The 16,301-nt window shown below is 41.7% G+C and overlaps 3 protein-coding genes across 8 annotated transcripts in view; 1 reads left to right on the top strand and 2 right to left on the bottom strand.

Annotated features, from left to right (window-relative positions):
* Positions 1-382, bottom strand: part of CBX3 (chromobox 3) — an 11,962-nt gene extending 11,580 nt beyond the window's left edge. For both annotated transcript variants that reach the window (XM_045288998.1, XM_045288999.1), the window contains exon 1: positions 71-382. The gene's annotated coding sequence lies outside the window, so the exon portion shown is untranslated. The remainder of the gene's footprint in view (positions 1-70) is intronic.
* Positions 383-854: 472 nt separating this feature from the next.
* HNRNPA2B1 (heterogeneous nuclear ribonucleoprotein A2/B1) lies at positions 855-10,531 on the top strand. 5 transcript variants are annotated; one of them, XR_006679980.1, is made up of 13 exons: positions 855-1,058; positions 3,739-3,774; positions 3,872-3,982; positions 4,156-4,302; positions 4,531-4,741; positions 4,914-5,015; positions 5,313-5,393; positions 5,661-5,723; positions 6,674-6,793; positions 7,051-7,173; positions 7,963-8,045; positions 9,436-9,568; positions 10,021-10,531. XR_006679980.1 is itself a non-coding variant. In XM_045288996.1 (12 exons), exons 1-11 carry the CDS (start codon positions 1,053-1,055, stop codon positions 8,022-8,024), a joined length of 1,062 nt encoding a protein of 353 aa, XP_045144931.1. In that variant the 5' UTR covers positions 855-1,052; the 3' UTR covers positions 8,025-8,045; positions 9,436-10,531. The 5 variants fall into 5 exon arrangements, 4 of the variants coding, with proteins under 4 accessions (XP_045144931.1, XP_004702786.1, XP_045144932.1 ...); XM_045288996.1 differs by having other exon boundaries at positions 9,436-10,531; XM_004702729.2 differs by lacking the exons at positions 9,436-9,568; positions 10,021-10,531 and adding an exon at positions 8,198-8,687 and having other exon boundaries at positions 856-1,058.
* Positions 10,532-14,449: 3,918 nt separating this feature from the next.
* The window catches only part of NFE2L3 (NFE2 like bZIP transcription factor 3), a 43,807-nt gene continuing 41,955 nt past the window's right edge, over positions 14,450-16,301 (bottom strand). Inside the window, 2 exon segments of the mRNA XM_004718179.4 lie at positions 14,450-14,989; positions 14,991-16,165. Of these exon segments, the coding sequence (XP_004718236.3) occupies positions 14,845-14,989; positions 14,991-16,165 (1,320 nt within the window). The 3' untranslated portion in view covers positions 14,450-14,844.

The following is a 16,301-nucleotide window of genomic DNA, read 5'->3' as shown; positions in this document are numbered from 1 at the left end:
GGGGGAGGGGCCGCGACCGCTGGGAGCTTGGGGCCGCGGGAGGGAGGGCTGAGGCCACCGCGGCACTTACCCTTCGGGGTTCGGCGCCCGTCGGTTCCCGGAGGGGAGGGAGAGAGAAGAGGAGGGACGGGGCCGGTGGCCGGAGTCTTCGTGGCGCAGGCTTTTCTGCTTTGCAGCGGCGGCAAGTGGCGCCAAAACCCAGACTCCACCCACTTCCTCGCCCCCGGGAGTGGGTGCTTCCTACCACTGGGAGGAGGTGGAGACAGACTTGGGGGTGAAGGGAGAATTGGGAGCTGAGCAGTGTGCCCCTCCTGGAAGACCGCTCTCCTGAGCACGAGGCGCTGGCCCGAAGGACGTAATCTGGGTTATTTCAGTGGAGTGTGACAGTTTTGTTGACTAAAATTGCTTCGGGTGTTTCCGGAAGGAGCCGAGTGTGTTCTGCTGCGGGAGGGGGTTCAAGAGGAAAAAACCAAAGCAGACAGGCGACCCAAGGTTTTTATGGTGGGAGAACCCGCGGGGATTAGCAAAGGCGCTGCGACAGGTTTCGCGGCAGATAAAGCTCCTCCAGACGGCGTTCATTTCAAACTGCGCGACCGTTTCTCACCTGCCCTGCGCTAAGGCGGGGCCTGGGCCCGATTCTGAGACAGCCCTCTTACGCTGATCTCGCGCCTTCCGCAATTCACTAAGCCTCATTTACGCCAGTGACGTCAGTCGCCGCAGCTATCCGCCAGCAGGGGGAGGGGCACGCATTTTGCGTAGGGCGGGCGTAGAGTGTTCCCGCCTTTGGCGGCAGTTAGGACGTTTACGCAACGGCTTGACGCAAGAGGAGACGCGTTAGTCGGAGGGAAGGTTCTAGAAAAGCGGCGGCAGCGGCTCTAGCGGCAGAAGCAGCAGCGCCGGGTCCCGTGCGGACGCCCTCCTTGCGGTGTTGTTTCTTGAGCTGCGGCAGCTCTCACTACAGCGCCAGGACGAGTCCGGTTCGTGTTCGTCCGCGGAGATCTTTCTCATCTCGCTCGGCTGCGGGAAATCGGGCTGAAGCGACTGAGTCCGCGATGGAGGTAACGGGTTTGAAATCAATGAGTTATTGGAACGGGCATGGCGAGGCCGTTGGCGCCTCCATGGAAGTTGGCCACCGTCCCCGGGAGCGTGGCGGGGCAGTTGGGCCGCTCCCGCAGCGGTTGGTGTGGAGGTGTTTTCCCCGCGGGGGCGGGTGTTGTGCGGAGGCCTGATTGATTGTACCCGGCACCTTCCTCCACCTTCGGGCTGCCGGCGCCATTTCCTTTTGCTGGGGTGGGGGATGGGGGAGCCTCCACATGGCGGACGCAGCCCCGCGTTAGGGGAAGCAGCGCAGACGCGGGGACTCCCGGTTCCCTCGTGAAAACGGGGCAGTTGGGGGGCCCGGCGGCCCGGCTTTGGAACGTTCCCGAGGGCCTTGGTGGGGGCCCCCTTGAAGGCTGGGAGGCTTCCCCTCCCCCTCTCCCGGGAACCGGATTTGGCGGCCGCCATTTTCGTTCTTCTCCTGGCACGCTGCGTCGTCCTTTTCCCTGGCTAAGTCGCATCGCTGCGGCACTTTGGCCGGAGAGCAGGCGGGGGGACGGTCCCGGATGCTGCTGGGCTCGTTTGAGCGGCGTTCGGCGGCGGGAATCTTTGAAGGCCTGCGCAGCTCGCGCCCGGCGCCCGGCCTGGCCCTCGACGAAATGGCGCCATGGCGCTGGAGGCGCCGGGGGGAGGGGCCGGGTCCCGCGGGACCGTTTCCGCGGAGCCCAACAGCCGAGGGCCCGAAGGGCGGCCATAGCACAAAGAGACCATTTTGTTCGCCCACTTGCTGGGAGTAACGGGTTTGTTTTTTTTTTAGGGCGGCAGTGATTAGAAGCCGGGTAAACGCAGAGAGCTTTTAAAGAGAAACTAAACGTGGTGCCTTCAGATGAGCTCGAATCTGCGTGCTGGGGCGGGCGCGGCAAGGGGGCGCTCTGAGAATTTGGTGGGGATATCTTAACAGCCCTTCCCTGTCCTGCGGGGTCGCCGATTAAGTAGGGTGGTTTTTTCTTTCTTTTTTTATTAGTATTTCCTCTGATAAAAATCCTGGGCGGTTGACTCCTCCCTGCAGAAAGATGGGGATCTTTCTCAACGACAAGGCTGGGAGCTCAGTAAATGAAATCGAAATAAATGACGGGTTTTAGAGGTGTTTCAGGCCTAGGGCGTGATGTCTTTGAACTTTGTCACTTTCCTCATTTCTGTTTGCAATCATGGTTGATCATTACTTTGATAAAGCTTAAGGTCTCAAGCGAAGGGGGTTTACCTGATAATTTTGTGTGTCCCTAAAGCACGCTTATTAAATAACTTTGCTTAAAATCTGTAGTGGACAATCAGGTAAGTCTGGAAAATATGACGAGGTAAGTAGATTTTGGCCTTTGTAGTAGTGTTTTTTTTAAAGAATGTAGATATATTTTTTACTTTACATTTCCGTGATTTATTTGGGTGGTTTAAATATATTAAGCATTAGTTTAATTTCAGAACCTTGAAAATAGCCAACTATATGGGGGGCATCCTTACACTTAAGCTGAGCTCTTAATTACTAGGTACTGCCTTCTTGAGAAACTTGCATTGAACTGCTGGTTGAACAATAATACTTGGGGAATAAAATGCTTATTTGAATTATCTTTTACGTTTTGATAGTTGACTGTTTAAATGACCTATTCTGGTTTATTTTTAGAAAAGAAAAAAAAAAGGCATTACCTGGAGTTAGCTTTAATGACCTAGCCTTTAATCAACCAAAGAAAGGGGCTGTTTGCTTGCAGGTGTTAAGATTTCATCTCAACCCCATCCCCCAATTTAAGGCACTTCAATGGTGTGTAGTTTGCCAGATGCTAGATGACCATTAATTTGGTAGGGCGTTAGGCTTTTCTTTGGAGTCAGTGTTTTATAAATTTGCTACTTTGTTCAGATAGCATTTTTTAAATTGCAAAATGTGAAGCAAAACACTACTAGCATCTTGCTGTATAATTTAGTGGCATTAATCACTTAAACATGAGCAACCGTTGTTTACCACCCATTTCCAAGTGGACGTTTTTGATGTTTTTAGATGTAAAGTTTATATGCGATGAATTTTGTAATGGGGTGTACTGGTGATTTGATGGCTTATGTACTGTCATCTAAATACAAAAGATTCTTGTCCCACCCCCACCCCACCCCGGGTTATTAGCCTTTTTGCTATAGATAACAGGTTTAAAAACAGTTTGCCTTGGTTGCAAGGGATAATTTTTGGCCCTGACTATCTGGAACATTTCGTGTCTCTACCCCCTCCTCCCAGTTGATACATAAGGGAAACTGTTACACCCCTGAGGTTCATTAGAACTACCACTAGAGGGGGCAGTTAAGGGAGAATAATTGCTTCAAATATTGATTCTGAAATACATAGAAGAGTGGGTTTTAATAAGCCAGTGTTATTTTTGAACTTCAAGAGCTTTAGTAACAGATTACTTGAAAGCTACAAGTTTTATGTTGCATAGGCTTGATTGACCGACATTTCCCATCACTGTTCAGTGGCCACAGAGCACTAAATACTTTGTAGAAAGCTTTTAAGTAATTGTATTTTGTTGAAGTTAGTTTTGTTAAGTGTAGAACAAACTTTAATGACTTTAAGTAGTTCAACTGAGACAATTTTTGGTGTAACACAACTAATATGCAGTTTTAACATATGGTTTAAATTTGATGTAAGTTTTTTTTCTCCCCCCCCAGAGAACTTTAGAAACTGTTCCTTTGGAGAGGAAAAAGGTACTCTGCCAGCAGGTCACCTCATATTTAACAATTTTATTTCCTGTATACAGAGAGAAAATATAAATAAAAATTGAAATGGTGCTTTCCATTGCAGAGAGAAAAGGAACAGTTTCGTAAACTCTTCATTGGTGGCTTAAGCTTTGAAACCACAGAAGAAAGCTTGAGGAACTACTACGAGCAATGGGGAAAACTTACAGACTGTGTGGTAGGTTAACTATGGAAGTCTAACTAGAAATACTAGATGTTTGGCTTCTGACTGAAGGGTTTAAACAAATAATGGAGAAATAAATCATAGTTTTAAAATGCTACGTTATTTATAGTGTGTATAGTTCAAGCTAAAAAAGATTTAATGCTGAACTTACCTATTTGGTTTTAAAGGTAATGAGAGATCCTGCAAGCAAAAGATCAAGAGGATTTGGTTTTGTGACTTTTTCATCCATGGCTGAGGTTGATGCTGCCATGGCTGCAAGACCCCATTCAATTGATGGGCGAGTGGTTGAACCCAAACGTGCGGTGGCAAGAGAGGTGAGCAAAAGCAATTCATGCAAGAAACATGAAGAAAATGTCTCAGGAAATAGAATTCTCGAGCGAATTTCATATCCAACTATAAATTTCCTTATTGCTATGGTGGCTATCTGAATTTTTGCCCCTAGGTTAAAATTGATCTATCTTTGTTCCCCACCAACTAGGCTGTTATTAGACTGCATGCTTGTAAATTATGCTTGTGGTTTCTTCTGTGATTTCTTACTTTAGGAATCTGGAAAACCAGGGGCTCATGTAACTGTGAAGAAGCTGTTTGTTGGTGGAATTAAAGAAGATACTGAGGAACATCACCTTAGAGATTACTTTGAGGAATATGGAAAAATTGATACCATTGAGATAATTACTGACAGACAGTCTGGAAAGAAAAGAGGCTTTGGTTTTGTTACTTTTGATGACCATGATCCTGTGGATAAAATCGTGTGTAAGTATCTTTAGGAAGACACTAGATTGGTATCTTAAGACAACTCGTTTTGGATATATAAGCAGCAGTTAGCTACTTTAATGAAGTTAATATTAGGACATATACTTAAGTAATTATCATTTGGTTACTTTCATTTGCTGCTGCTCTGAGTGTATGAACTTTTTCATTTCAGTGCAGAAATACCACACCATCAATGGTCATAATGCAGAAGTAAGAAAGGCATTGTCTAGACAAGAAATGCAGGAGGTCCAAAGTTCTAGGAGTGGAAGAGGAGGTAACTTTTTAAGCCCACTTTTTTTTATGTATTTAGGTGGGCAGTCCTAGTTGTGTGTGTAGTGCATTATGAGTTGGGCTACTGCTAACGAACTATGAAGTTGGTAGTTTGAAACCGCCAGCTGCTCTAAGGGCGAAAGATTGGGCTTTTTAATCCTGTAATATATCAAACCTACATGGGCAGTTCTACCCTGTCTTGCAGGGTCACTATGAATTGTAATCCGCTCGATGGCAGTGAGCTTGTCTTTAATGCATTCGTGCATATGCTTGTTATTAATCAGGGCATTTGTTGTTGTAGGCAACTTTGGTTTCGGGGATTCACGTGGTGGTGGAGGAAATTTTGGACCTGGACCAGGAAGTAACTTCAGAGGAGGATCTGGTAAGCTTAAGTACTGAGTATATTTTACAGGTTTTAGTATGTCTTTAGCATTAAACTTAACTAATGCCCTAGGGATAGGCAGTATTCTTGATAATTTACTTTCAAAGTTCCATGCATTTGTTCTTATGAATATATGGATGCAACTGTTACTTAGAAGAATAGGGTTCTGATTATTAATCTTACACCAGAATGCTAGTAGAAACTTGTAGAAGTGCTAGAAAGTTAGTGAGATAACACCATCTTTCTTGTTTCTTCGGCTATGTACAGATGGATATGGAAGTGGTCGTGGATTTGGTGATGGCTATAATGGGTATGGAGGAGGACCTGGAGGTAAGCTTCTTCCTATACTTAGGTTTGTGTGGTGTGACTGGGATTTAGTCACGTAAAATAATTGCATTTTGCCATACTAAGTAGGTTTAGTATAATGTGAAAGCTATTGGATGGCATTTAAATGAGAAATTAGAGATGCTGTCATGTCCTGAAAGTGTTGGATCTGGATTTCATTGGCTGAGATCATCATAAGGAGAGGTACATGAACAATTGTAATTTAGTTGCATCCCCCCCCCCTCCCCCCCAGGCTAACATCATAAATTTACCTGAGGAACATTAAAACATTATGAAGTATATTGGCTGCTAATATTATTAAGAGCTGGCGATACATTAAATGTGTCCTTTATACTTGCTTAGATAACTTAAAGGATAGTGCTGATATAGTCGTAACCCCTGTTTTTGGTTTCCTCTTGGCATTACTGAATAGATTTTTTCATATATCACTGTTTCTTTTTTTAAAATTTTTATTTCTTTATATCACTGTAAACTTTGCTTTGAAATTGGAATTTTCATTTTGCTTTATGAGAAAGTGGATTACTTTAGGAATTTCTGCGAGTTATTTGAGACTTAGAAGGGGGTAGTGGCCATATTACTTTAAGGAAATTATCTACTTCCTGGGGAAGTGTCACAATGGGTGTTTTTTGACCCATCAGAAGAATGTATCGTTTCCACTCCATCCCAATACTCCACCACCCACCACTTGTACGTAAAACATCTGGTGTTGACAGAACAGGCATAGAGGTATTTTATCTACTTGGTTGTGGAAAGGGATTGTTAGCTTGCTCTTCAATGTTCACCAAAAATAGGCACTTTTACCCTTTGAGGTTATAGTAGGATGGAAGTTTGACTTAATAGAAATGTGTTTTCGAAAGCTGGAAATGGGTGATAAGACAGTTCAAATGGCATTGAAAATATTAAGTAATTACTTAAAGGCTTATTTTATAATATAGGTGGCAATTTTGGAGGTAGCCCTGGTTATGGAGGAGGAAGAGGAGGATATGGTGGTGGAGGACCTGGATATGGCAACCAGGGTGGGGGCTACGGAGGTGGTTATGACAACTATGGAGGAGGTAATAAATTCACCTGCAACCTTTATGTGGGAGTTGGATTTGGAATTAATGGCTTTTAACACTTGAGATTTTTCATTGTACTGTTGTCAGTAGTTGCCTGGTAGCTAGGTATGTCAATTGTTGGGTTGCCTTTTTTTTTTTTTTTGGTGTGGGAAATTTGCCCTGAAATATTTAGCATGTATCAGTGATTTAATAATGTTGGCTCCTCCACCTCAGGTCCATTATGCTAATCTATTACGACAATTTTTTCCCCCCAGGAAATTATGGAAGTGGAAATTACAATGACTTTGGAAATTATAGCCAGCAACCATCTAACTACGGTCCAATGAAGAGTGGAAACTTTGGGGGTAGCAGGAACATGGGTGGACCATATGGTGGAGGTAATTTATGATTACAAATAGGATTCCACAATTTTTGTATAAAGTCTTGTGGGACAGAAAATGCCATTATCTTACAACCCCAATATTTCCCCAACCTTTTGAATTCCCCTTACATTAAGGTTTTGGTCACTTAAAATCCACAGTTTTTACTGTGTAATTTGGATGTTGTATGAACAACATATTAAATCTTTATTGGGAGCCCAATTTCAGTTGCCCTTGATGCCACCAGCAAGAGTGATAAACAGGTTGCTGTTAGAGCTCAAACACTTGATTTATTTTAATCACTGCTGTATCAAGGCTAGGAGACTCCATATACGTATATTTGGGTACTAGTCCAGTGGGATACAGTATCGTTGAAACAAAATTGGCTGAAACTTTGCAGAATTGTAAATAGTGTTGGCAATCGGATTGAGAGGTTGGGGCAGGTGTTTGGTATTTTAAGGTACTTTGAAGTTGGGAAGGTATTTCAGGAGCACACCTCCCACCCTTTGTTGGTTGGTTATTAGGAGAATAGCCAAGTGTGAAGGTAAATCTAAACTGATATTGAAAAACTTGGTTTTACTGGAATTGACTAGATTTTTTATCTTTTTGGTAGTGCCACTTACTTGAATCACATCTTATATGGGAGAGGCTCTTTTAAAAGTGCAAACAATAGTTAAAATGTCTTTAGAGAAGAATTATAGTTTGTGTTTGTATTGGAGACCATGGGAGGTGGTTTGCTTGTTTTAGGCCAGTCACAGGACATCAGAGTGTAAGCTTACTTTCTTTTTGCTATTTCAACAATTCTAGGAAACTATGGTCCAGGAGGCAGTGGAGGAAGTGGGGGTTATGGAGGGAGGAGCCGATATTGAGCTTCTTCCTATTTGCCATGGGTAAGTAGCTTTTGAGTTTTAAAATTAATTATCTTGGGAGAACTAGCTGCAGGTGTAAAAGCTTTTTAGGATGTTAATCTTTCCTTAAAATCTGGTTAGATGGATAATTTCATAACCTATTTTTTTTTTACTCTTTACTTCTGTTGAAACAGGCTTCACTGTATAAATAGGAGAGGATGAGAGCCCAGAGGTAACAGAACAGCTTCAGGTTATCGAAATAACAATGTTAAGGAAACTCTTATCTCAGTCATGCATAAATATGCAGTGATATGGCAGAAGACACACCAGAGCAGATGCAGAGAGCCATTTTGTGAATGGATTGGATTATTTAATAACATACCTTACTGTGGAGGAAGGATTGTAAAAAATGCCTTTGAGACAGTTTCTTAGCTTTTTAATTGTTGTTTCTTTCTAGTGGTCTTTGTAAGAGTGTAGAAGCATTCCTTCTTTGATAATGTTAAATTTGTAAGTTTCAGGTGACATGTGAAACCTTTTTTAAGATTTTTCTCAAAGTTTTGAAAAGCTATTAGCCAGGATCATGGTGTAATAAGACATAACGTTTTCCTTTAAAAATTTAAGTGCGTGTGTAGAGTTAAGAAGCTGTTGTACATTTATGATTTAATAAAATAATTCTAAAGGAAATTGTGTAATTATAGACTTTTTATTTTAAATAAGTTAAGGAGTGGGTAGTATAATTAAGGTCCATTACAAAGTTGTTGTTATGTATGTATTAAGATAAAATGCTGGTCAGATATAAGTGTGTTGTCTGCGATTCATCAGGATTAAATGATCTAGATAACAAGGGATATCTCTGCAAGGAGAAACACCTTTTTAGATCTTTTAGATGCTGCTTCTTCAATGCAAGGAAAGGAAATTACCCCAGCGAGGTACTCTTCAGGGACACAGGTCTAGTACAAGAGAACTCTTGACGGCTACTAAGTTCAGCCAGTCTTAACAAACTGTGCTGTTTCTGCAAAGTTTAACTACAGTAGTTTATAAGGATGTCAACGAAAGCTGAGGGTGTAGAGCAAAGTAGTTCTAAGCTTCAGTTAAACTTCTTTTAGGTAAGATCTTATTTACTTTTCCTTTCATAATTTTCCTCCCCAAAAGATAAACTAATACTCTTATATGGTCTGTTTCAGTATAGTGGTTTTTATGTAGTTTAACATAGCTACAAATAAATTTGAGTTTAACAATTTATAAACTCAAGAGAATACTTTTGTTAAAAAAACAACAAAAAAAACAACAACCCTGTTTTCCAATCTGTCATTTACTTAAATTATTTTGGTTGTGTTTTCCCTTTTTTCCTTCTTTCCCACCCCCCTCCCCCACCCCCCCAATGAAGATTCAGGTGCTTAACATATCATTTTTTTCCCTGCTGGAATTTTAGCCTTGATATGAACCATGGACAAGTATATTCTGCTGCCACAAAGACTAAAGTTCTTCATTTCAACAGCTGAGGCAAGCCAAGTGATCATTAATAAGCTTTTCTTGGTTCCTTCAGTGGTGTTGGTAGTAAAATGGTAGGTAAAAGTCAGGCTGCAATACAAGTTCGATACATCATGACATTTTTCCATCGTTACAACCTTGTGAATTCACATTTCTCGGACCAAGCATGGGTTTTTATTATTGATCTTCTGTTACTTACTATGGTTGTTTTAGCTTTACCTGATAGGCTTAAAGAAGGAAGGGCAAAATGGTTGTATAGCTCTGGGTGTACCTGTGGTATAATCTGACCCATTTACCCTACACTGTAAGATGGAGAGGAGGTTGCTAGAATTCATTTCTTAAAACTAAATGTCTTCAAGGGATTGACTTTTTACCTGGCTTTACTGCCTTTTCAAGAACATGACAGGGCATATTCTACTGTAGTCACCAGTGAGTCTTCTTTTGATCCCAAGACCACCACTGAAGTTATAGGTTCTTTAAAGCAACATGATAAACTTCTTCAGATACTTTTTTTTTCCTTTGGCAGGAAGGTGTCTTGCTGCAGGTAACTAATGAAGAAGTGGTCAACCACAGAATCTTCAAGAACTAAGAAATTCTGTACCATCTGAAAGTAGTTCTTGTTGGTGCCTTCTTTTTTAAAAGCACTTTTTAAAGGGAAATGTTTTCTGATAAAACATTTTATTTTAGTCCAGGTTCTTAAAACAATTCAAATTGAGTATTGTTTGTAAAACAGAAGATCAGTCAGAGAAATGTACCATGTTTTAAATTAGGCTTTTGTGAGTAGACAGATTAATTCTATTTTGAATACAAAGTTTATGAAATAAATACTTTTGTATCTAAATACGTGGTGTAATGTTTACACACAAAATGTGAATCTTGTTCTCTGAACATGCAGGCTGCCATTCCTTTAAAATTTACAATTTAACAAATCTATGCATATTGCCATTCTTAATTTTCTTTTGATACTAATAGACAAATGAGAAACTTTGATCATAACTGGCTGTCCCCAATAAAATGCCATTCCTTATCCTCCTGTATATTTCAGCGTTTGACTACTGCTGTATTTTTCTGGCTTTATCTTGTATGCTTACCATTGCTGGTTGGTCTTTTTTTTAAAGCTAGGCACTGAAGTCTGAATTACTGGCTTATTGAATGACTAAGGTGAAAATATTGTCAAATGTCAGCCCATTCCATTTTACACTTTATGAATTGCTTACCAATGGTATTTTTGTTTCTTAAAGTGGGTTAAAGCTGGAGTAAAATACATGATACCAAGTGATAGCTTATTTACTGCACTACCTTAGTAAGGACACCAGACAACAAACCACTAGTAAGGTTAACAGATAGTTTTAGCTCCCGTTTGTTTTGGATTTTGACTTGGTTATCACAAAGGTGAGTCACACTGATGAAAGGTTAACCCGTGAACTGTAAGACTATTTCAAACAGGTGCATTCACTGTAAATACTTGTTGGAACACTGCTTTGGGGAAAGTTATTTTTAACATGGAGGAGTTTTATTTCAATGCTTGGTAGAGTTCTTGTTAGAAGTTGATAATCTGATTATAATAGCACATAACCTCAAAATACCCAGCTTTGGTTTTTAGTTACCTAAGATGTTATCAAAAGAGGGGGGGTGGGGGAGGATACAGAGAAACTGAACCTCAAGGTAGGTAGTGAAGGACTGAGTAAAAGTACTAAGCCAGGGTGAACCTTCAACAGGGCATGTTTTAAACACATTAATAAAATGTTCACTTAATTTCCTTTAAGGTAAATTTAACCATAGACCAGTAAAAACAATGGTTAGAATTGTTTTCTCCCCTTTTTAAGTTCAACCATCTGACCCCTCTGCATAACATTTTAAAAGTACTATTCTAAGAGAAACAACTTCCTGTACACTTGGGTTACTATACTCACCTGGTTGTGGTCCAGTAGCAAATCTAAAATGGTTCTTGACAACTTCTAATATGGCTGCTTATTTGTGGGGTTGGTAAGTTGCGAAGGAACTCGAGTAATTAGAAATGAATCAGATATTTCACATTCAACTGGTCACATGAGTTTTCTATGAGTACTGGTGGTAGTTGGGAGCCACCTTGGAAGGCTTTAAGAATCAAGTGATTGTTTAGAATTTTAAAATATGCCATTATTTGAGGCACACTTAGTGTTTATGCTAAAATAATAGTTTGGCCGACTTGTGTGTATTGAGGCTTGGAGTTAATGTACATTTTTCACTTTTGGGTAAGTCAAAACGCATCAAAATGGAATCTATCGAGGTACCAAACATTGGACAAGATTAATGGGTTTCCGTGTTAGGTGCATTGCAGAGTACTTTACCCGTAAACATATTAGGGTATTGAATGTGAGCCTCAACCTGACTAGACCAGATCCACAGAAAGGCATGCCAGTGCCCATAAGGGCTTGTCACGTGCATCAAAGGAATTCGAGGTTAGAAAATTTAAAAAGGCCATTAAGTGGTATCCTGATAAGGACATAAATGTGTGCTTTGAGACACTTTCTGATCCACACCCATTCCACCAAGTTACATACCAAATGAAAACCATTGGCAGTTTAGCAGGTCTTGGATGGTAAGGTCAGTTACACCAGCTGTTCCACATGAGGACTTCTATATAGACATTGCTGCTGTGTATGTGGACTTTCAATTTTGAACAGATGAAGCCATTAGCTGTTGTCAGACCCATCTTAAATTGCCTATGCCCAGAGGATCTCTAAGGGGGGTGGGGGGAAGGGAGTCCTGGGGCCGAGCCAAGAGACCTCAGCAGAAGGAACTACTGATGAACTAGGTAGACTATAAGGACAAAGTTTGGACTAGCAAGTTACTGGGGAGCTATTTGGGGAAAACAAAGCTGGTTGTGAGATCCTTGAATGTTGACCCTTGGCCACATTGTACTAAATGCCTTCCAGAAGTTGTTTACCATTCAAGCTGGTTGCCAATAATGCTGAACTTTTCTCCCTAGCCCCCCACAATTCATCAGATGCTCTGCCATATCGCAGGTGCCGATAGTTTTACAAGTGGCATTGTAAATGATAAAGTTCATAAAGTGTGAAGCTGTGGTGTTCACTTGGGTACTTGAGACGTGCTCATTGAAAGTTATAATGGAAACTGGCCAAAAATTATTGTCTTAGTGCCCAGGACCTATTTAAATGGGCATTTAAAAACATGCCTTGAACTCTAGGATTATGGTATTTGGACTATCTAAGCACAAGTGATCCCCTGTATTTAAGCAATTTTGGGATTTGGGTTAGCTTTCTTTGGATTTGTTTATTGCTAAATGTTTTTTCATAACCGTCTTAATTGCTAGGTTTCCCTTCACTCAGCACACAGTGACACTTGTGTTAGTGCATGGTGGCTGCCTTAACCACTTCATTTACTGTTAGATGAGTGTGGCTAATTTCTGGGTTATGGAAATTTGCTGCTTGTTGCTGCAGTATTGTTTATAAGGCTTGTTCTGATGGACTTTGTTTTTGTGTATGAGATGAGATCTCGGTGGAGCTGCCTGCTGGTGGCTTTGAACTGCTGAGCGCGTGGCACAAAGCCACTATACCACTAGGGCTCCGTGTTCTAGACTAGAAGTCTCCAAATGGTGTGACCCACCGTTTCTTGGTTTAGAGTCACTGCACAAAACACAAACCCAGTAATACAGTGATGTGGTTGAAGGTCTCAGGAAAAAGATGAGGCTAGTTGGTCCTCAATTAGGTGGCAGGTGTGCTTGTGCTGTCATGCCCCACTCCCCGGGTGGTGGTAATACGCAAACCAAAAAAGTAATTGACCAAGTTGATTCAGATTTCAATCCCATAGGATTTGGACACTATACAGGCATAGAAATAGAAAGCCTTGCCTTCTGAGCAGCTGGTCATTTGGCAGCCCAAACATAGCCAGTACGGCACCATAGGGGTAATTTGATGTGGTCATGTTTTTACAGAAGAGTCAAGATTTCATCTTGCTTGGATCTACAACCTTTAAGGTATGTATGCCTGACCCAGTTCCACACCTGTGAAAGGGCATTGAATTACCCAAGTGTAACCCATGTATTTGAATTTTGATGCTGGCGAATATTGAAGTACAGGGAGTTCCCAATAAACTGCCTCGGAAATACAGGGAGAATGCTGAGAAGGGATGGCTAGTCTTCATCTCATGTGCTTTGGGCACGTAGCAGACCAGTCTGGAAACCGTGAATAAGGGCCTCGAGTTGCATTGGCGGCAGCTCCGAAATGGGCTCAAGTATTAACAATTGGGATGATAAAATGTTTTTGTTCTGACTCATAGCAAGTTGATTCAAGATTTAAAACTGGCTGTTTTCCTGTAATTGTTAACTACCTCAACACAACTTAGTTAACTACAGGGGAGAACTACTTTACTGGAGCAGAGAACATTTGCCTCAGAAGTACTGGTGGGGTTTAACTTCCAACTCCATAGTTCTTGAACCCAACGTGTCACCAAGACTTGGCTCTTGGCCGGTGTACTAATTACTCAATTTATCTAGATGCAGGAGAGAGCCCTGTAGGTAGCCTAGCCTTCCAGCTGTGACTAGAGATTAGTGGCACACTTCACTGTAATAGAACACTAATATTACTGTTAAGCCAAACAGGTGGTGCTGTTGTGCAAGTACAGGGCTGGTAACTTAACAAGGGTGATGGTTTAAATTCGCCAGCTCCTCTTTGGGAGTATGAGGTTATCTGCTCCCGTGAAGATTTATAGCCTTGGAAGTAAAAGGATAGGATCCAATTTGTATCAAGACTAGACAGTGGTTTTGGTGGGTGGGAGTTGGGGTTCTTTTTTCAGCATTTTGGTTTTAGGGCTGGCCAAAAGTCCAGAATTGCCCCAATGTCTGGGATACTATTGACCATAATTTGACTAAAATCTAGATCGTTGCTGCTGGGTATGTGTCATGCTGTCAGAAGGTGGATGTAAACTGCTTGTAATTTGTGTAAAAGGAAGTATGAGCTCAAATACAAAATTTATTTCCACGGAAAGCTGTAAGCATAAGAATGAATTTGCTTTTTGAAAAACCAGGACTACAATGCTGTAACAGACTACATGAAAATGTGAAGGCTACTTACATTTCAAGTCATGAAACATTTAAAATCATTTAGATATGCAGTGTAGTGTTTTTTTCCAAGTGACCACGTTAACTGGAAATTTCTACCAAAGTGGTAGTCATGTACAGTATCCATGTCCTATTTGAGTTGCATATGGGGCATTGCAGTACAGCGTGAAAAGTGGCTTCTCCCCCAAATTCCCCTGAAGTCTTACACTTTCTGTCCGTACACGGTTTAAAATGGGTGACTATAGTAGCAGTGCTTGAAGATTGAACACTATACATAAAAGTCTCAAGTCAGAAAGCTCGATTTGTCTCAGTGGTGGTGATGCAGAGCCTCGCCAGTTTCTCAGCATCAGTACTTTGTCCCGTGGGGAGGGGGTGCATCCTCAGGCTCCTCCGCTCACTTTCCCGCTTTCCCTTTCGGTTTTCCCTTTTGTGAACAGGTCACCAGTCCCTTAGGGACAATCAAGACACTTCCATCGTGGCTGCACTGAAGAGCAAACTGGTTTGGATTGACTGGCCTACCTTGGTCGTCTCTTAACTTGCTGAAGACATCAAGATAAAGATCATGCAGTTTTTGTTTCATGATAGTAATAGCTTTGTTACACTGGGCTTGCTCACTCTTCAGAGTTTCCCTCTTTGCTTGTAAGTTACACACGTCATCTTCTAGATTCAAGATTATGTCCAGCTTGCGTTTACGACAGTTCTGAGCAGCAACTTTATTTTTCCCTCTTCGTCGGATATCGCGGATAAGAGATACTTGTAAGTCTGTCAAATAATGCCCTGTTAGCATCCTGTTGAATGTATCAACAGGCATGCGGACAATTTCATCTACAGAAAAGGGAATTTGCAAAGCTTTAGCACGCCGCTCATCACGGCTTAAGTTTCTATCTGTGTCATTGAGGACCCTTATTTTCTGGGACATCCATGAAAAAGGTTCAGAAGTTGATTCTGGTATTGACTGTAAATGGTAAGTGTGGTTGTGAAGTATGTGTGGAAATGCAATTTCCTCATGGAAACCAGAATCACTCCTGTGATCCATCTGACCAACAGGCTCTAGGGAGTAGCCACCTACAGCTCCTAAATCATGATTGGAAAAAGACTCACGGTCACTGCTATAACCGACAGCCCCTTCATCATACACCAAGTGAGAGGAATTAGGCTTGGCAACAGAGGTGCTGTAGTGACTTGAATTTAAAGAAAGCCCAGAATCAGAATCTGGTGCTTCGAAAAGCGGTGAAACTTCCACTGGCTCAAAGCCTTCCATAGCCAAAGACATTAAGTTTATCTCATCAAATACTTGGTTTACGTCAAAGTCATACAGAAAGTCTTGGCTTAGATTCATTTGATTGTCAACAGGTGGGAGAAAACCTGTAAAATTGGTTCCATTTAGCGTTTGCTCGGGATTGGTAGGAAAATTTAACTGCAGAGATGACTCTTCTGGCTGTGAAGCCCTTGCTACTGGGTCTCTTCTAAACGTACGGGTGGGACACAGCAACATGGCCTCACGGAGACTCACGTCTTGGCTGATAGCGTGGCTGAGATTTACATTGTGTGTTGAGTTCATGCCATCATTGCTGCCGCTGGGGAGAGGAGTATCTGCCAGTGAGATGCCCTGCAGAATGGGGGTAAAAGGACTTTAAACATGCACATATCCTACTTCAACAGCTGTTCTATTACCTTACTACCTAACCCATATAAATAGGGATATGCTTTTGACTATTAATCCCTAATTACAATACATGATATGA

The sequence above is a fragment of the Echinops telfairi genome, unplaced genomic scaffold (genome assembly GCF_000313985.2).
Source record: "Echinops telfairi isolate 266 unplaced genomic scaffold, ASM31398v2 ScPeMD7_23;HRSCAF=83, whole genome shotgun sequence".
NCBI lineage: Eukaryota > Metazoa > Chordata > Mammalia > Afrosoricida > Tenrecidae > Echinops > Echinops telfairi.
The sequence above is the reverse complement of the archived record's forward strand: the minus strand, read 5'-3'. Positions and strand labels throughout refer to the sequence as shown.